The sequence below is a fragment of the Antechinus flavipes genome, chromosome 3, assembly GCF_016432865.1.
Source record: "Antechinus flavipes isolate AdamAnt ecotype Samford, QLD, Australia chromosome 3, AdamAnt_v2, whole genome shotgun sequence".
NCBI classification, from domain to species: Eukaryota; Metazoa; Chordata; class Mammalia; order Dasyuromorphia; family Dasyuridae; genus Antechinus; species Antechinus flavipes.
In genome coordinates this window covers 254,288,316-254,308,801 of record NC_067400.1, presented here as the reverse complement: position 1 = coordinate 254,308,801, position 20,486 = coordinate 254,288,316, and the positions used below count along the sequence as shown (strand labels likewise).

The window sequence follows — 20,486 nt, the reverse complement described above, 5'->3', positions numbered from 1 at the left end:
TTGAGATAATGATATGCTTTTTGTTAGTTTGATTATTGATATAGTTGAATATGCTACTAGTTTTCTTAATATTGAACCAGTTCTGCATTCCTGGTATAAATTTTACTTGGTCATAGCATATTATCCTGGGGATGACTTTCTGTAATTTAATTGCTAATATTTTAGTTAAGATTTTAGTATCAAGTACTTGCCATCTGGGGAAGGGGGTGGGGGAAAGGAGGGGAAAAATTGGAACGGGGGTTTTGTAGTTGTCAATGCTGAAAAATTACTCATGCATGTATCTTGTAAATAAAAAGCTATAATAATAATAAAAAAAGATTTTAGCATTAATATTCATTAGGGAAATTGGTCAATAATTTTATTTCTATTTTTATCCTACTTGGTTTAGCTATCAACACGATATCTGTGTCATAAAAGGGATTTGACAGGACTCCTTTCCCTATTTTTTGAAATAGTTTATGTAGTATTGGAATTAATTGTTCTTTGAATGTTTGGTAGAATTCTGTAAATCCATCTGGCCTTGGAGATATTTTCTTAAGGAGTTCATTACTAGTTTGTTCTATTTCTTTTTCTAAAATGAGACTATTTAAATAATCTATTTCTTTTTCTGTTAAGCTGGGCAATCTATATTTTTGTAGAGATTCCTCCATTTCATTTAGATTATCAAATTTATTGGCATATAGTTGGGCAAAATAACTCCTAATTATTGCTCTAATTTTCTCTTCATTGGTGGAAAGTTCTCCCTTTTTATTTTTGAGACTAACAATAACTAGCAACATACATTTGACACATAGAAACAGTCCTTAATGTTTATAACCCAAAGAGGCCATTCTCTAGGCAATTGAGTAGGAAATGGAAGCCAGGCTGAAGAGTTCCCATAGTTTCCATCTGTTCATTTACCTTTCTTAAATCAGTCAAGATTTTCCTCCATTTTCCAGATTTCTTTCTTACAACAAATACTGGGGAATTCCAAGGACTTGGAGAAGGTTGTAAGTGTCCTTGGGTAAGCTGCTCCTGTACTATATCTAATAAGGCCTGAATTTTATCTACCTAAGGGCCACTGTTCTATCCACACTGGTGTATCAGTTTTCCATTGGATAGGAACAGGTGAAAGTGTTGGCAGGCCTTCAACAACAGCCCTGCCTAAAAAACTGAGGTACTCATTCTTAATCCTAATTGTTGTAAAATGTCTCTTCCCCACACATTGATGGGGATTTTTTCCACTATAAAAGGAGTAAAAACTCCTGTTTCACCTTCAAATATCCATCTCAAAGGGGTAGCATTAACTTCAGCTGTTATTGATCCCCCTACACCAGACATGTGTCTGCATTAATCTTTGGCCAGTGATTGGGCCAGCTGGCACCTCTAATTATAGTACGATCTGCACCTGTGTCTACCAATCCTTCTAATTGTATACCATTTATATAGATAGTGAGCATAGGTCGGTCAGCTGTTACAGCTGTTGTCCAGTATATTCCTGGATTTTGTTGCTTGGAGTCAGAATCTGGGTGACTATCACCAGATTTTTTATTAGGATTCTGTATGAGTAAACCTGATGCTACTACTTCTCCTGGGTGATAAGTCACACATTGTCTACCTGTGTTAGTGACTGGGATATTAGCTACACATTCCCTAGTTTCCCACATCAGTGTGTGGATGGACACTGTTTTGTAAGTACTCTCAGGAAGTGAAATGGTCAAACCTACTGTTCCTGGAGGCAAGGTTTCCATAGGCTGGAGAGGAACAGATTTCACCTCTCCAGGGGGTATTTCAGTTGTCCCAGCTGCATACAACTCTATTCTCCCCAATTGTAATCCCTTTCTCCCATCAGATTGCTTCCTGGCTTGTTGATTGTGTAATCCTCTTCTCCCATCATATGGCTTCATCGCTGATTGGTCATGTCTGGGTACTGGACTTGTAGGCACTCTCTGGGTGCACCATTGGCTGCCATCATGCCCCAAGTGTTTTTTGCCTTGGGCCCTGGGGCTGGGCCCCTCATCCCGTTTCCCTGAATCTGTCTACATTCTGAGGCCCAATGGAAGCCTTTCTTGCATTTTGGACATGGGGTTTGGGATCTTGTTCTCCCATCCTGTTTTCTCACTGTCTCTATGGCAACATTGAGCTTCAGATGCCCTACTTTATCATATTGAAAGCATTGACGAGTGTCTCTGGAAGTCCCTTGCCAAAAGGGACTCTGTTTTCCCATGTTAGGATCTTGGGAAGTCTGCACCATAGCCTGGCTATAAAAGGTATTTGTGCCCACTAAGGCAGTGTCTTATGATCTCCTCTAAAGGAGCATCCTTGTGTAGTCTTAGCATAATTCTTCTACAAACCTCATTAGCATTTTCTTTAGTAATTTGCCTTATCAAAATGTCTGTTACTGCATTTTCACCATTAGTTTGTGTGACAGCTATCTGCAAACGTCCCACAAAATCAGCAAAGGGTTCATTTGGCCCTTGTGTTATTTTTGTGAAGGCCTCACCCTTGTCATTCTTATTGGGAAGCAAAATCCATGCTTTGATAGCAGCAGCAGCAATTTGCCCATAAGCTGCTAAGGAGTAATTATTCTGTATTGAAATTTCTGCATAAGAACCTACACCTGTTAGTTGGTCACAGGTGATTGGAGGATTAAGTCCACTTAGACTATTTTGTTGGGCTTGTATCCTACAGAGCTCACTATATTCAGAAAGCCACAGCAAGTTTTGTCCTGGTTCTAAGCATGTCCTTGTTATAGATTTCCAGTCCCTAGGGGTTAAGATTTCATAAGCCAAATTCTGTAATAATATCTTAACATAAGCTGATGTAACCCCATAAAGAGTGCAAGCCTTTTTCAGGTATTTGAGGATTTCTATATCAAAAGGAGTGTATCTTCTACTTTCTTGACCTGAAGAGTCAAACTCTTGAATCACTGGATAGATTTCCATTTGCAAATCACTTAAATTCTGGCCTTCTTCCCTGACTTTAACTACTGCCTTTTGCAATGTAGTTATAGGAAGGGGTGATTTTTTAGGGGGAGGTGCTGGTGGTGTCACAGCCCCTCCTACTACTCCATCTTCCTCCATCCCAGAAGGTGAAGTTGATGGCAGCATTTCAAAAACTAGTCCCGGTGTAGGCGGGGGTTGAACCTGCTCTGTGAGAGGGAGAATCACCCCGCCCTTCATCCTCACTTAACTCCTTATTTGATGGTATTGCTGTTAATCCCTCCTTTGTCTTCCTCATTTTCCTCACACTTCCTCATCTGGCCATTTTTAGAATTTTCCTTTTTTCTATAACTAGCAGGATTTTTAAAGGCCAATTGTATTATGTTGTATATATATAGTGTTTCTTTGGTAAGTGAATCGGAACCATTGTCATTATAATAGTCACAGAGTTGATCTCCTACAAGTTTCCAATTAGCTAGGCTTATCTCTTTTTCCTCAAAGAACCAAGGGGATGTAAGTTCTAATGTATCCAGGAATCCACTAATCTGCTCTCAAGTCATAAATAAGCCCTGTCTGTTTATCAGTCTGAGTATGCTTCCTGCAGATCTCCTTTGGGGTGGGGTTGGGTTTGGGGCTGGGGCTGGGGCTGGATCTTTTCACAATATCTGCCCCATTGCAGCTAGAAAAGGTTACTAGTTTAGTCCTTAAGAAAGTTAAGTTGTCTATTTAAATACTCACCCTATTTCCTGGTCACCGGACTTTTTCAGTGAAGTTGAGGGTTCTTGGTTCCCACACTTGGGTGCCAAATGTAATGATCGCGCTTGCACCCAGGATACCCAGAATCAGCCAGAGTCAGGATAAGGAAAAGTCCTTCTTTATTCTTGGTCTTTAGGGGTAGAAGTGAAGGGGATGGAAGAGAATCTCTGCAAGTACTTTCTCCCTTGTCTACCACCGAGTATGTGTGTCCCTGGCTAGCTTTTCTCCACCCCCTAGTCCCTCCTACAATCCTTTATATACCAATCATTGAGCCAGTATGGATAATGGAAAGGACCATTTTCCAAACATATGCCCATAGAGTATCGTCCAATTAGAAGTTAACCTCAAGTGCTCAGCAGTCCTGACCTCAGTGCATTGATTCCATAGTTCCAGCCCTCTACACTGGTCATTTCTTACCGAACAATAATATTCCATAATATTCATATACCACAATTTATTCAGCCATTTTCCAATTGATGAGCATCCACTCAGTTTCTAGTTTCTGGCCATTACAAAGAGATCTGCCACAAACATTTTGGCACATACAGGCCCTTTTCCCTTTAAGATTTCTTTGGGATATAAGCCCAGTAGAAACACTGCTGGATCAAAGGGCATGCACAGTTTGATAACTTTTTGAGCATAGTTCCAAATTGCTCTCCAGAATGGCTGGATGTGTTCACAATTCCACCAACAATGTATCAGTGTCCCAGTTTTCCCACATCCCCTCCAACATTCCACATTGTCTTTCCCTGTCATTCTAGCCAATCTGACAGGTGTGTAGTGGTATCTCAGAATTGTCTTAATTTGCATTTCTCTGATTAATAATGACTTGGAGCATTTTTTCATATGACTAGAAATAGTTTCAATTTCTTCATCTGAAAACTGTCTATATCCTTTGATCATTTATCAATTGGAGAATGGCTTGATTTCTTATAAATTAGAGTCAATTCTTTATATATTTTGGAAATGAGGCCTTTATTAGAACCTTTGACTGTAAAAATGTTTTCCCAGTTTGTTGCTTCCCTTCTAATCGTGTCTGCATTAGTTTTGTTTGTATAAAAGCTTTTCAATTTGATATAATCAAAATTTTCTATTTTGTGATCGATAATGATCTCTAGTTCTTCTTCGGTCATAAATTCCTTCCTCTTCCACAGGTCTGAGAGGTAAACTATCCTATGTTCTTCCAACTTACTTATAATCTCATTCTTTATGCCTAGGTCATGAACTCATTTTGACCTTATTTTGGTGTATGGTGTTAAGTGTGGGTTAAAGCCTAGTTTTTGCCATACTAATTGCCAATTTTCCCAGCAATTTTTGTCAAATAGCGAGTTCCTATCCTCAAAACGGGGGTCTTTAGATTTGTCCAAACACTAGATTATTGAAGTTATTGGCTGTTTTGTCCTTTGAACCTAACCTATTCCATTGATCAACTAGTCTATTCCTTAGCCAATACCAAATGGTTTTGGTAACTACTGCTCTGTAATATAATTTTTTTCCCCATAGCTTTTTATTTATTTACAAGTTATATGTATGGGTAATTTTACAACATTGACAATTGCCAAACCTTTTGTTCCAATTTTTCTATATGTCCAATTGAGTTTTTAAATGAGTTGTTTTATTCTATGGAATTTTTTTCCATTTCACTAATTTTTTTTAGCGAGTTTTCTTTTTCCAATTCACAAATCCTACTTTCTTGGGAATTCTTAACCTTTTCCAATTCATATATTCTGTTTCCCTGCACTTCTTGGTAGTTTTTTACCTTTTCTAATTCACACTTCAGGAAGTTTCTGCTCTCTTGCATAGTTTCTCTTTCCTTTCCCCATTTTTCTTCTAGTTCTCTTTTAAGGTTTTTAATAGTCTCTTCTAGGAGAATCTTTTGTATTAGGGACCAACAATTGTTTGGAGACTGTCTGCTATTAGTCTCCTCAGAGTTGAAAAGCTGCTTTCTTTCTGTATAGAAGCTATCGATAGTCCTTTTGATTTTTTTTTTAACTTATTTTGTTTAAAGCCTGTAGGGTCTGCTTTCAGAGCCAGGCTACCACCAGCTTCCTCTGCAGAGCAGTGATAGGTGTATGGACGGGTAGCTGTCCTGCCAATCAGCTACAAAGAGCAGTGATGTACGGGAGTGCTCTGGCAAAGAATTCCCCAACCGGAAGTAACTCAGGCCTACATTGTGGAGCTGCGAAAGTGCCTTGTAAAGAACCCCTCTCTTCAGATTAAACACTGCCCTAGGGCTAGAGGCTGAGCAGTGAAAGGTTTACTATCCCCAGCCAAAGCCCATCCTGGGGCTGTATTAGTGGCTGAGCAGGGAATAGCCTTGCAGGGAGTGGAAGTGTCTCTGCCCCAGGAAGCACAGTCGTGCTGCCAAAGTTCTATTGCCCCAGGCCAAGCCCCACATTGTGCAGATTAGAGGCTGCCCAGGCTGTGCCCCACTGCTGTGCAGATTTGTAACTGCCCCTGCAAAAGCCCCAAACTGCAGGATGTGACTGCAGGACTGTGTTACAGGTCTGCCTGAGTCACTTCTGGTTTTGGGTGGTTATAGCCAGATCTTGTTAGGTTCTGGCATTTTTTAGAGATACCCTCTGTTTTTGGCTTTAATTTCTCTGCCGATTTACTGCTTTATAATTAAGGCCGAGCAATTTGCCTATAGCATTTACTATTTCTGCATTTGATTTTGAGGTTTTTATGCCCTGATAGGAGTCTTCAAACTTTTTAAATAGAGGGCCAGTTTACTGTCTCTCAGACTGTTGGAGGGCTGGATTATAGTAAAAACAAAAACTTTTGTTTTGTGGGCCTTTAAATAAACTTCATAGCCCTGGGTGAGGGGGATAATTGTTCTCAGCTGCTGCATCTGGCCCGCTGGCCATAGTTTGAGGACCCCTGCAACACATGGTCAATTTTTATACAAGTTCCATGAACCACTGAGAAAAAAGTTCACTTTCAGTCTCCATTCAATTTTTTTCAAAGATCTATCAAACCTAACTTTTCTAACATTTTGTTTACCTCATTTTGTGGGATTTATCTAATTCTGAGAGAGCAAGGTTGAGATTCCCTCACTAGTATAGTTTTGCTTTTTTATACCTTTTCCCTGATTCTTATTTTGCTTTCTATTAGACTTTCCCTGTCTTTTCCCCCTTTTCCTTCTACTTCCCTATAAGTTTATCTGTGAAACTAAATATTTTTAATATTCTCTTTTAGAGCCATATATGATGAGAATAAGATTGATATTGCAAAGTTTTCTTTGTCTCTTCATGATTTTATTATGATAATATGAAAAAGAAACCAGTGGTGGAAAGGGGATTGTACTGGAATAATAAGGGAAATTACATCTCATGTTATTCAAACACATCCTGTGGAATGAGAATAAGCTCTCCTTTGGTCTAAATTGAAAACTGCTCAGATGTTAATGGATTTCCAAGTAGGCAACAGTTTTTCTAAAGGATTCCATAAGCATAAATGAATACTGTAGTTTGTAAAAAGGAAAATACTGTTAAAACATTCACCAAAAAATTCCAAAATGGGGCCTTGCCCTGAGAATTGAGCTTTCCCAAAAATCACTGTTGTCTCAGACACGAGTAGATAGTGACCTTTTCACATAGTAACAAGGCCTACAAACAGTGTCCCATTCTAATCTTGAAGTTCTAAATTAAAGCCCTAACTCATGGAGTTGTTGTAAGGATCAAATGAGATAAAATGTAAAGCACTTAGAAAACTTTAAAACTCAAAAACCAACTATTTGTAGGAGTCAAAACCTGGGTCCGGATCAGAAGACAACACATTGGTTTTACAATCTTTTAGGTAATTATGATCAAAATAGATGCATGTTGAAAGTTGTATACTACTATTTAATGAGACACAAGAAGCCAAAGTTTCTTTGTGAAATTGGGGTATTACCTAAGAATGATTATAGTTTCCAAAATAAAGGTCAATGAGGGAGAAATTTTAAATAGTATAGATATAATTTGAGGAAGACTTTAACTGCAATTTAAATCCACACATTAATCTATCTAGTTTGCTCAATGAAGGAAATATTTGAAGAATGACAAATGATAAAGATCAGAGGACCAGAAAATGAAAGATAAGGAATTAAGGGGCCAGGGTAAAGTCCTGTTTGGTAGAGGATTTTTGACACTTTGCTTGACTGAAATGAAAAGATACCCTCTAGCTAAAGCTTGGATAATTATGTGAGATATGATAGGATTATTTTTATGTTTGTTTAATATATAGAGAACTATATTCTATATTATGTTAAGTTTGGTATTAGATTAGGAGACAGATTTCTCAGTAAAACAGTCGTCTTTGATATGTTACTCTCATTTTTTTGTTTTCGTTTCTTTTTAAATATATTTTTGTTCACCTCATGGAATTACCTCCCAATCACAATAAAATACATTTTTATCAGTCACTTAAAAAATTTTCCCTTCCTTGGGAAGGCAAACACATACGAGGTCAGGCAAAATATTTCCATATTAGCCATCTTGAAAAAGAAAACAGACCACAAACCAAAAAGTAAAAAAGTATGCTTCAATTTGCATTCAGCCTCCATCAGTTTTTTCTTTGGAGATGAATATCACTTTTCACCTGTTTTTAGCAACAGTTTTAGATAACTGTATTGTTCAGAATAGTTAAGTCATTCACACCTGTACAATACTGCTGTTACACTGTCCTGGTTCTTCTCACTTCACTTTGCCTTAGTCCATAAACATCTTTTCCGGTTTTTCTGAAACCACTTTGCTTTTCTTGTAATACAAGTTTTTTTTATTATCCAGCAACACTTATTCAACTTTCTCCAACTTATGGGCATTTCCCCAATTTCCAATTCTTTGCCATTAAAAAAAGAACTGCTATATTTTTGTACATATGGGAGATATATTAATTTCATGGAGTATGCTATTAGTAAGGAATCTTCTTTTTCACAAAAATAAAGATATAAAGATTTCTCCTGTTAGCTAGTATTTTGTATACATGATAGAAAGTACAAATGACAACACTTGATACATAAATCCAAATTAATTCATTCTAAATTTATGATTCTTTATTCCTCTTTACTCCAACAAATCTTTCCATTTTCTCCAAGTTTCACTGTACCACTGGCCACCAGCTGTAAAGCAGCAGGAAATGCTTTATGCTCTGCTATTTTTACTCTTTCTGATAAAGTTGCAACAGTGTCATCTCTCATTACTGGGACAGCTTCCTGAACAATAATTTGTCCAGAATCTACTTGTTCCTACAAAGAAAGAAAAGCTGCTTTCAATATATCCAAAGCTAACTTTTAGTTAATACAAACTATTCATATAATTACAATAATTCATTTTTTAGAAAAGAAGTAGACTTACAGCCACAAAATGTACTGTACACCCAGTGATTTTCACTCCAGCTTCAAGAACCTGCTCATGGGCATTTGAACCCTTAAAAGAAGGGAGCAATGATGGATGGATGTTGAGTATTTTACCTAGTAATCAAACAAAACAAAAAAACTAGTTAAGAGTTTAGATCTCCTATGCTCCTCTTATAGAATTGTACTGCTGATATAGCTCAGGGCCCACCACATGCAAGATGATTTTATAGTAGTTACATCTTTTGCCAAGACCTATTTGACACATATTATAAACTTAAGCACTATACAGAATTAATGCTAATAGTGCTATAATTTTGAGTCATTATTTTAAACAAATTTCAACAATCAAGAAATTGCATTCTTATGGAGGAGAAACTGCAACATATAAATATTTATATATTTTTATTATGTATCTCGTTTACACATACACACACACACAACATTATTGAGGAGAGAAATAAGACTGATTAAGGGAATTCAAAGGAGGCTCCCGACACGAGGCCATAAAAAAATTGATCCTTGCAAGGACTCTAGGTATTTTAATAAGAGGGGAGCACCAGCCCAGAAGTCAGGAGGACCTAAGTTCAAATCTGGTCTCAGACACTTAACACTACCTGGCTGTATGACCCTGGACAAATCACTTAATCCCAAATGCAACAAGTATTTATTAAGTACTTACTATATGCCAGGTTCTGTGTTAAATACTTTAAAAACTATTATTTCATCTAATCCTCAAAAAAACCTTGTGAGGTGGGTATATTATTATTCCTATTTTATAAGGAACTGTGGAATATAGGTTAAGTGACTTGCCTAGGGTCACAAACTAGTAAGTGTCTGAGACTAGATTTGAATTTTTTCTGACTCCAAGATCAGAGCTATATCCAGTGTCATACCTAGCAATCTAGTTAGTGCAAAGATATGGAAGTATGAGGTAAGTGGGTGGGTAATTATATGAAATGCCAGTTCAAAAAACGGTAAGGAGGTCAGTTTGACTGTAACACTGAGTACGTGATGAGACAATATGAAATAAATCTAGAAGGGCAGATTTAGAGAGATTAAAACTATAGATTTCAAACTGTGGAATATATAATTTATTCCAGAGCAAGAGGAAAACTACTGGCGATTCTTGAACAGTGGGGAACAAGACATCATTTAAGAAAGTTATTTTGACAGTAGGATAGAAGATGGATTAGCTAGTGGAGAGATTGGAAGGAAGAAGATGGACTGAGAAGTTGAGGAATGAGGAGAGCCTAGGCTAGATGGGTACTGCTAAGAATTGAGGAGATGCAAAAGATGTTATCAAAGTACAAATGCCAAGACTTGTCAAATAATTAAAGATGAGGAAGGAAAGTACAGGATGACTCTTCAGGAAATTGAAAGGGGAGGGATTTCAATAGAAATAGGGAAGTTTGAAAAAAAGATGAACAGTTGTAGGTATAAAGATAATGATAGGTATAATTGTAGGGGTAAAGAGAATGACTTCTATTTTGGATACAATGATTTTGCGATGTCTAAGGGAAACCACTTAGGGAAAAATAAGAGTGATTACTCAGCAGTTACAGCCCAACTGAGGGAATACAAAACCTAGTGTAGTAGACTCACTTGGGAGTTCTGAAGTTTCTTTCAACACTGCATGATTATATAGGAGATAAACGGTGGGTGGCATGGAATTCAAGAATAGAAAAGAATATATAGAAGTGGTTAACTCTCTCCTCTCTTCTCCCTCCCCCCTCCTTTAGTCCCTTCTCTCCCTCTATCTCTCCCTTCTCTTCCTCTCTTCTCCTTCTTCCCTCCCCCCTTCCCTCTTCCTCTTCTCAAACCATAGTCAAGATTTCAAAAGGAAGAAGACCAAAAAAGGAGAAAAGGGGATAGGTTGAAGAGAGGATGGAATGATGATAAAGAATTGGGTTAGAAGGAGAAAACCTGAATAGAAATGGAAGGATAGAACACTACTTTTTGAAGAGTTGGTGTCAAGTTTCAGAGTTCAGACTCATGTAAATAGCGAATAGCTATAGATGATATTGGTAAGATTAGAGAGGTAAGACCACTTTTGTGTGTAATAAAAGTATAGTTATAGATACAGAAACAGGAGAAGTTAAATAAGACCCAGAATGTGGTGAAAAATCACTGAGAAGCTGAGTATATGTTTATGAGTATATGAGGAGAGTATCAGAAGTAAAACTTTCTATATAGGGAATGTATATATAGTTACTATTTTCCCTTGCTTTAAAGCAGTGAAATATGGTTTCTAGACTTTGCTTTGTAATTAATTAGCTACGTGGCTCTAGATAATTCATTTAATTTTTCTGGGCTTAAATTTTTCCCAGTGACAAATTGTCTATTGGACATTTCAAACATGATGTCACATTGGAATCTCAACCTCAAAATGTTAAAAACATACTCCATTACCTTTTTCATCAGCTCTCTGAGCTTTTTCTTTTCTGTACTGCTAGTCTTCCAGTCACTCAGATTTATAATGTCAATTATAAATATCAATCCCAGCCCTTCAGAGTTTGCAGGATTTCATGATTTATTGACCATGAGAATATTGTTATAAAAATACATGCTTATAAATTTGTCAAAATGTACATATCTGCTCCCTTTCCCCCATATAATTCAGCTTTCTCACATAATTTAAATAAAAAGGTCTGACAAATCTATTTCAAAACATTTCTAGGAGTTTTGGTAGAAATGAAGTACCACTGAGCATATAAACGAACAAAAAACCTCTCTCAATTTATCCTAATTTTAGAAAAGACATTAATAGGTAGCAGACCAAGGGAAAATGAGTAAAGCACTTTGGTCAAGAGACATGCACCATATCTCTGTAAATGATTTAAGAACAAAACACAAATTTTAAACTTAGACTTATACAGAAATAAAATGCTATCACAAACATTTCACCTTACACGATGAATTTCCAAAAACCTAATATCACAGATTGCAGTTTTTGGCTAATGTATTAAATAAATAAAACAGCTTACCATTCCATTTTTGGACAAAAGGACCAGACAAAATTCTCATGAATCCTGCAAGACAGACTAGATCAACAGAGAACTCTTCAAGAACACTGTCAATTTCACTGTCAAATTCTGAACGGCTTTTATATAACTTATGATTAATTACCTGTAGAATTAAAGATAATACATAAAAATAAAATATTTCAAAGGTATAATCAAGTCTTTAAAACTGATATATGCTACAATTACACAAAAGTCATGATTAAACATTTTATTGAAGCATGAAAGTTACCTTAGTTGTTTTTATTTTTTTGAGGGTAACAACATAAGGGAATAGAAAGGCACTAGGTATAGGACCAGTCACTGCTGATCTACCTGTTCTTTTAGATTCACTTTAATTCAAACATATAAGCAAATTATTATGGAGAAAAAGGAACTGGGGATATAAGAAAGAAAAGCAATATAATACTGACTTTTAAAAATCTTATCAACTGGGTGGAGGTGAAGTAATTTGCACAAATTAACATGACTACCATATGAGGCAGAATGCAAGGTTCTCAAAGGAGAGATACAGATAAGATATTGGGAGAAAATTCCTAAAGATAGATCACTCTTTATTTAGGGAAATTTGATGGAAGTAATGATACTTGAGTAGGCCCTAGATGGGAAAATACACAAGAAATACAAATACAAATAATGGAATTCATGTAGTATTCCAAATTTTCATGTTTTAATGTTTTTATTTTTCCCAGTTACATATAAAACATTTTTTATATTAGTTTTTAAAATTTTTTGAGTTCCAGATTCTTTTCGCTCTCTCACAAATTCCATTAGAGATATATTTGACAAGTGTTTCACCCCCTACATTTTAAAGGTGAATAAATATCAGAGAAATCGACTTGCTCAAGTTCTGGATGTTAATGTTGGAAGATGAATTTAAATGGTGGTCTATCTCTAGTATCTACACTAGCTATAGTACACTCTATCTACTATATCATGCTACCAGAAGAAATATGGAAGAAATATGAACGAAGTATGGGAAAATGACTGGCATTCCCATGGTTTGGGAATAAAGGTAGGAATAGAAATGAGAAGTTCACATTAGCTAGCTGGAGTATATACATGGGCACAACATGTCTATGCAATAAAACTGGACAGAATCACTAAAACCAGAACTTTTACTTTTTAATTCCAACCTCTTTTTTGCATAAATGTCTAGGTATATACCTCGATTATGTGAGGTAATTTCCCTAAACTTTCTTTCCTTTGTCTCTTAATGTATTTCTTGTCCTTTTCTATTCTTTTCAAAGTTGGGACATAATAGAACTTTCTTAAATTTCCCAATTTGACTCTTATCATCCCCAAAATGATTTCTCTCCATATCATATTAGCAATTTATTTTTGTTGATTCCTTTATGACTATTCATTTGTGTTTAACTTTTTATGTTTTAACTCCCATATTCAAACTTAAAATTTCTATATAGTTTTGGCATTTTTATTAGGAATGCTTGGAAGTTCTATTTTACTAAAGATGCATTTTTCTAGTGCAGAATTATACTCAATTATATTGATTAAATTATTCTTGACTATAAGTCTGTATCCTTTTTCTTCTGAAATTTCTTATTCCAAACTCTGCTCCTTCATGATGATAACTGCTAAACTGTATGTGATACTATGGCTCCTTGGAACTCTTCATTCTTGATTTCTAGCTTCTTGGGGTATTTTTCTTTGATCTTGAAGCTCTGAATTCTGCATATCATGTTCTTAGAAGTTTTAATTTGGGAATTTCACTTAGGTGGTGACTTGAAGATTCTATTTCTACTTTGCCCCCTGGTTTCAAGAGTTCTAGACAGTTTTCTTGAAATATGGTGTTCAAGGTTCTTGCTTTGGACATAGCTTTTAGGTCATTTTGTAAAATTATTTTCCTCAATCTGTTTTCTAGGACAGTTGTTTATGGTCTTTTGACTTTATTTTAGTATTCTTTCTTGTTTCAAAGGACTCACTGGTTTCTATTTAATTTATGGGGAGTTTGTTGTTTGAACAAGGTTTTGCACCTCTTATGCCAAATTGTTAATTGCCCTTTTCAGTTCTTTTTTCCACAGCTCTCATTTATTTTTCCAATTTTCTTCCTCTCATGCTCTTATATCATTAATAAAAACATTTAATTCTTCTTTAAACATTTGCTTTCGCGCTTGCAAGAAATCTAGTTCATTTTGTAGCCATGCTATATTTCCTTTGAGGCTCTGGTTGTGAATGTTTTGGACTTCTTTTTTTTCCCCACCTAGATTTGTGTCTTGAGTATTACTGTTACTGTATACTTCTGAAGGAGAGATTTGGATTTGTCTTATTGATGCTTGCTTGAGATATTAAGTGTTGAATCATTCCAAATTTAGTTTTGAGTACTCCCAAAATGTTCTGAACTAAGACAAAATCTGATTGCTGGCCCCCTCATCTGAGCCCTACAAGTTCCTGAGAATTTTTTAGGTCTGAGAAAAAATAGACTGTTGCTAGACAACTACAGTTAGTTAGTTGGGTAAGTTCTGGTTTAGAGTGACAGAACTACAGGCTCCCCTTTGGACTGGAATTCCTGTACTAGTTATTTCTCTGCAAGCTTCAGAGTCTAAAACTATTATTGTTGCTTGTTTCTGAATCTATTCCTTCATAAACCATCCAGAGACTCCCTACCTTGCAATATTCACATTGGATACAGGGCAACAAAGCTTTCAGGTGGCACCTATCCCTATCAAGATGTTTTGATGTCTTAGTAAAGGTCTGGGACTACTGCTTGATCTGTTCAATATTCGAATCCTCGATGGGAATGCTTCCCATGTGTACTCATGGATAGATCCTCTCTTGAAGAATGTTGAGTCCCCTTTGTCTCCCTATGAAGATGTGGACTAGAAAAATGACTTATTGTGACTTTGTCTTAGATTTTCCCTGGTCTGTTGGTCAGAGATTTGGGGTAGGATGGTGGTGGTGGTTGCTGTACTACTTTCTTCTCCTCCAACATCATAGCTTTGCCCTTAAGACTTTAAGGAGGTAAAAATTCTAACACATGGAAGTGATCTCTACTCTTCAGTTTGAAGAGTGCAGGGGCATAAGACTTGACTGTATAAAAGCTTAGAGAAAGAAGATGGAACTGTGTGAGAACAGCAAGTAGACCAGTATGTCAGGAACATAAAATGCATAAAGGGTAAATTTGGAGAAAAATAGACTAAAGTCAAATGATGAAAGATTTTAAATGATAAATAATGGAATTTGTATTTCATCCTGGAAATATTATATAGACATGGAGTCAGCATGATGTAGCAGAGTACTAGACTGAATCAAGAAGACCTGTTTGACTCTCTCCTCACACATTTACTAGTTGTGTATCCTAGGGAAGTCACTTAAGCTCTGTTGGCCCTAGTTTCCTCATATGTAAAAGGAAGCTGCAGAATCTAATGATCTTGGAGGTCCCTTCAAATGTTGGGCAGGTATGTGTTTCTGACCTTAAAGTTAGATAACCTAATGAAAATGTAGCTGAGACATTTATTAATTATGTGACCTTATGCTCTATATGCCTCAGTTTTTTCATCTGGAAAATAGGAATAAAAAACCTTCTATCTCACAGGGTTGTTGTGAGGATCAAATGAGATATTTGTAAAGCAGTTAGTATAGCGCCTGGCACACAATATAAGCTGTTAATAAATGCTTGTTCTCTTTTCCTTCTTCTCTTCTATATCTAAGATTCTACCTTGTTGAAACAAGGTCAGATTTTTGCTTTAGGAATATATCTCTGGCATCTATATTGATGACTGACTGGAGAGGAAAAAGACATGAGAAAGGGAGAGACCATTTAGGAAGTTGTTACAACAGTTCTGACGTTCAGGATCTGAATGAACTAGGGTGGCTATCATATGAGTGTACAAAAGGAGATGGATGAGAGAGATATTTGGCAACTGATTATAGTACTGAGGGAGAGTCATTTGATAATCTTCCCCTTTTCCCCAACCTCAATCCATGCTAAAACCAACCAACCTTAGTAGGAATACCAGCATTTTCTGCTTTTTCTAGCCCCGCCACTCCAGCTTTGTTAGAGATAACAACAACAATTTGTGCACAGCTGGTTGGTTCCTGAGTACTATCTATTAGGGCTTGGAGATTTGTGCCTGAAAAAGATGGAAAAAATGAAAATAAATCTATTTGTACAAATGTATATAAATATGATCCTTTCTGCTCAGTTAATAAATCTGATTTATCTTCCACTTAGAAATAAAATGTTCAAATACATAAAAAACAAAAACCCAAACCACAAATGAAAACAATTATGTACTACATAGGATACTGTGAAGGAAGCTTCAAAAGCAGTTATAAATTTTCTAAGAATCTATGTCAATTTCCTATGAACCACAGATAAAAAGGGTGATACTTTCCTTTCAGGACACTATGTTTAATAGCTGAAAAAATGCTATCTAATGTGCTGCCTTACTAAGGTAATTACTTCACTGAAGAATCAATTTAGTGAATGATAAAAATACCTGGAATATTTCACTTCTTATGCTTAAAACATACGAAAGAACTATTGATATGACTGGCATCTCCTCAGCTCCTCTAATTCTTTAATATGATTTTTATGTTTGGGCTATCATTATCAATTTGGAGTTTATTGTGATGTAAAATGTTGTTTTAAAACTAATTCTGGCCAGATTGCTTTCCAAGCCCTTTGTCAAATAGTGAATTCTTAAAAATGTATAAATCATTAATGATGAACTCCTAATAAAAGATTTAATTTCTCTGGGCCTCAATACCTTTTTCTTTAAGATGTGAGGGGCCAAACTATTTGACTAGGAAATTAAGAAATTAGAGTTGTATCTCTCAGTTGTAGCACTCCTGTCTGCAACTGGTAAACAACTCTAAAGTCAAAAACAGTTACATACTACTAATTAACAGTATTAATAGTCAAATATCTATTATCTTAAAAATAAAATACATCAACAAAACCCTAAAGTTAAAAGACATGCTAAAGCTGTTACCCCAAATTTAAAAGTCATCAGAATTCAGAATTTCAAAACTTAGTGTTAGTTCAATCTGATGATGTAAAATACTTTCCCTTAATTCTCTGCCAAGTTCTAATTTCTTTCTAACCCAATATTCCTTTAGTTTTTAACAGTCTTATCAATTGCTTTCAATAAACACAGGAATAATAAATCTCACCTGTTCCAGATATTAAGACAGCTACTTGTACTCTCTTTGGTTGGACACTAAGGCAACCCTTTAAAGATTCATTCATTAATGAGACTGATCCATTTATTTGCATTGTTTGAATCAGATGATTGACTTTCACACGGGAACAACCTTCAGTTTAGTCACAAAACGAGAGTAGAAAAGTGGCAAATTAGTAAGATTACTACTAGAAGGCAAAACTTATAAGAGAAACTTTTTCTTCTAAAGTACTTTCTTCTGAAGACTCAGATGCTAATATTTAATCTTATAAGCATTTTTAACCAATAAAAGTATTAAGATGTATAAACACTTAATTCAAAGAAGACCCCCTGGCATGGATTCTGTCAATATAAAGTTATTATAAAATAAAATAAAAAAAATTCAAAGAAGACCATTCCTAATATTTTCTCATTAGAAGCAATCATTAAGTTTTACCAAAATGTTTAATAGTTGGTAGTTTTTCAGTGGATTTGTTCTCATTTTGCTAAAAAATTTTTTTTAAGGAGTTATCTTCAATTTCTGTGCTTCCTTTTTCTAAACTGTTGCCATCCCGTCTCCCCCCTCCCTCCCCAATTTCATAATTCTCCTGTAAAACTCTCATTTATTTTCTCCCTTTTTTCTTCTAAGATCTTTTTGAGCTAGAGTTCTCTCTAGTTCATATTCCCCGCTGAGGCTTCAACTCAAGGCCTTTTGCCTTTGCTCTCCTCTTCTGGGCTTTGTTTTGATCTTTCTTGTCTCAATCATGGCTATCCATGGCCAGCGCTCTTTTAAGCTTTATTGTTCATAGGGCATAAGTGAGATTGTCCCGATCTTCCTTTGCAGTGTGACAGGCTTTTCTCACTGACTGTGCTGGGACTGGTGATGCTAAAAGCTTCCCCACCACCTTGAGTGTTTCTGTTAAAGTCTCATCTGCTACGCTGGGGTTCAGGGGCTCACAATTTACCTTCTATAGTCGTGTTACAGCTGGTCTGCTGACCCACTGGTTTTCTGAACCAGGACAGAGTAGCCAACACCACTATTTTTGGTTAAGAGACTCCCATTAGAGTTGCTGCTCTGAGTTTCCTTATGCCTCTGGGACTGCATTCCCCTCCCACCCAATTGAGACAAGACCTTTCCTGCAGTTCTTTTAAGATATCTTAAGCTGAAAAATCACTCTATTCCGAAGATTTGTGGGTTCTGTCACTCAGAGGCTTGATCTAATGTTGATTTCAAGGGAATCTAGGGAGAGCTCAGGCATATCCTGTCTACTCTACTCTCCACTATCTTGGCTCTTCCCAATAGTTGGTAGTTTTTAAATGTATTATCCCAAATCTAGTATTGATAGTAATTGTCTACAGTCATAATTTTAACATAGCATTTATGTGTTAGTCACATACTGAAGTATTTAATGAGAAAAACAATGCATTAAAATGGTTTTTGAATTTTTTTTCATTCTTATTGATAAAGCCTGCAGAGCTTTCTACATTAGGAGAGTAAAATAACAAATTATGAGATATAACCTGTAGGACAAGTAACTACATTCCCGATTATCCAGGCTTCCTCTTCTTGCTGGTGTATATCTTTCAGAACTTGTTCAGCTAGATCTTTTTGTACCACCATGACAGCTCCAATTCCACAATTGAATGTCTTAGCCATTTCCTCTTCTGAGAGGCAGCCCTCAAGCTGAAGCCATGAAAAGATTCTAGGGATCTTCCAGCATCGAGCATCTGGTAAGAGGTTAGAAATGCCATATCAGATTAGTGTTTTGCATATAAAACATGGAATTATTTACATTTATAGATATACAAGTATATAATAAATATAGTTGGAATTACTGAAAATGAAGCATAAAGTACTCTCCAGGTTGCCATTTAAAACCTTTTACGCTCTGGTGTCAATGTCAGGTTATGGTTCTAGCACAGTCCTTAGCTGTAGTTATCTTGAATTCAGAATTCATCATAATGGATAGGAAATGATAGAGAATAAAGTTAGAAGCAGATTGCAGGGCAAGGTGAAGGGCTTTTAAAAACCCAAGGATTTAGGGAGTGACATGGCAAGATCTACACATGAAGGAACCACACAGGAAGGACTGGAAGATTAAATAGAAGATTGTAGTCTCCCAAAGGAGAGATGAAGAGTGAAGAAGGCCAAGACTAAGAAAGATGGTACCTACATGAATAGAGAGAAGGGGAAGGAAGCAAAAGATGTCGTGAAGTTAGAAATGACAAGAATTATACATGGGGTACCCTCAGGATACCAGAGCTTAGTGAGAAATTGAAGAGCCTGCCAAGATGACACATTTTGGAGATTCAAAAGAATGGTGGTTTTGGAAGAAAAAATGTGATGAGATCAGAAGCCAGTGATAGAGAGCAAAAGGGGTATATATTTTCTAGATATTGGCTGTGAAAGGAACAAAACTGTAGGATGATGCTTCAGGGATTGGTAGGGTCTCGTGAGGATTTTTTAAGGGTAATCGTGGGAATGTATAAAGGCAGTAAGAAAGAGCAAATGAAAAGGAGAGATTGCAAATGGAAGTGTTGGAGATGGGAAAATCTAATGGAGAAAATGGGAGTGTACAAGTTGAAGGGCACATGTATAAGGGCTGGCCTTGACAAAGACTAATTCATTATCAGAAAGAATAAAAGGAAGAGAATATGGAATGACATCAAGGGGATATGAGATATGAGGGGGAATGTGGCATGGAAGGTTTGAGGAGGTAATAGTTTCTGAGGGGAGTAGAATTAAAAGTTCAACTTTGCTGTGGTAAGGTCTAGTTGAGACTATTTAACATAAATTTGAATTGGACTAGATGTGTGATCTTTAACTCCATTCAGGAACACAATGTTGATAAGGATGGGATAATTTAGGTTCAGAACGGGTAAGGAATTCTACAATGGAGGACAGCATTAGAACTGAATTTGGTTAATCTCCAGGTCTAGACTGAGAAAGGAGGGAAATGAAATTAAAGAACAAGCTACTCAGAGAACTTATAACAGGCTGGAATCCTAGAAGGAAGGGAGCTTCCTAGATCTCCTAAGTAGCTATTCTGCCTAAAGATCTGGGATAATTCTACCCCAATGCCAAATCCCTCAAGACAATGCTAATTTTTTTTTTTTTTTGACTGAGGCAATTGGGGTTAAGTGACTTGCCCTGGGTCATACAACTAGAAGTGTTAAGTGCCTAAAATCACATTAGAACTCAGGTCCTCCTGATTTCAGGGCTGGTGCTCTATCCACTATGCCATCTTGTTGCTCCAAGGCAATGCTAATTTACCAGAACTCTGGCCTCAAAGATTAATTTTTTCACCATCCCAATTTGATTCTGAAC

The 20,486-nt window shown here is 36.3% G+C and overlaps 1 protein-coding gene across 2 annotated transcripts in view; it reads right to left on the bottom strand.

Annotated features, from left to right (window-relative positions):
- Positions 1-8,690: 8,690 nt before the first annotated feature.
- The window catches only part of GART (phosphoribosylglycinamide formyltransferase, phosphoribosylglycinamide synthetase, phosphoribosylaminoimidazole synthetase), a 42,320-nt gene continuing 30,524 nt past the window's right edge, over positions 8,691-20,486 (bottom strand). For both annotated transcript variants that reach the window (XM_051984919.1, XM_051984918.1), the window contains 6 exons: positions 18,680-18,886; positions 17,172-17,312; positions 15,996-16,126; positions 12,000-12,141; positions 9,014-9,129; positions 8,691-8,904 (listed from right to left, as the gene is read on the bottom strand). In XM_051984919.1, the coding sequence (XP_051840879.1) occupies positions 8,713-8,904; positions 9,014-9,129; positions 12,000-12,141; positions 15,996-16,126; positions 17,172-17,312; positions 18,680-18,886 (929 nt within the window). In that variant the 3' untranslated portion in view covers positions 8,691-8,712. The remainder of the gene's footprint in view (positions 8,905-9,013; positions 9,130-11,999; positions 12,142-15,995; positions 16,127-17,171; positions 17,313-18,679; positions 18,887-20,486) is intronic.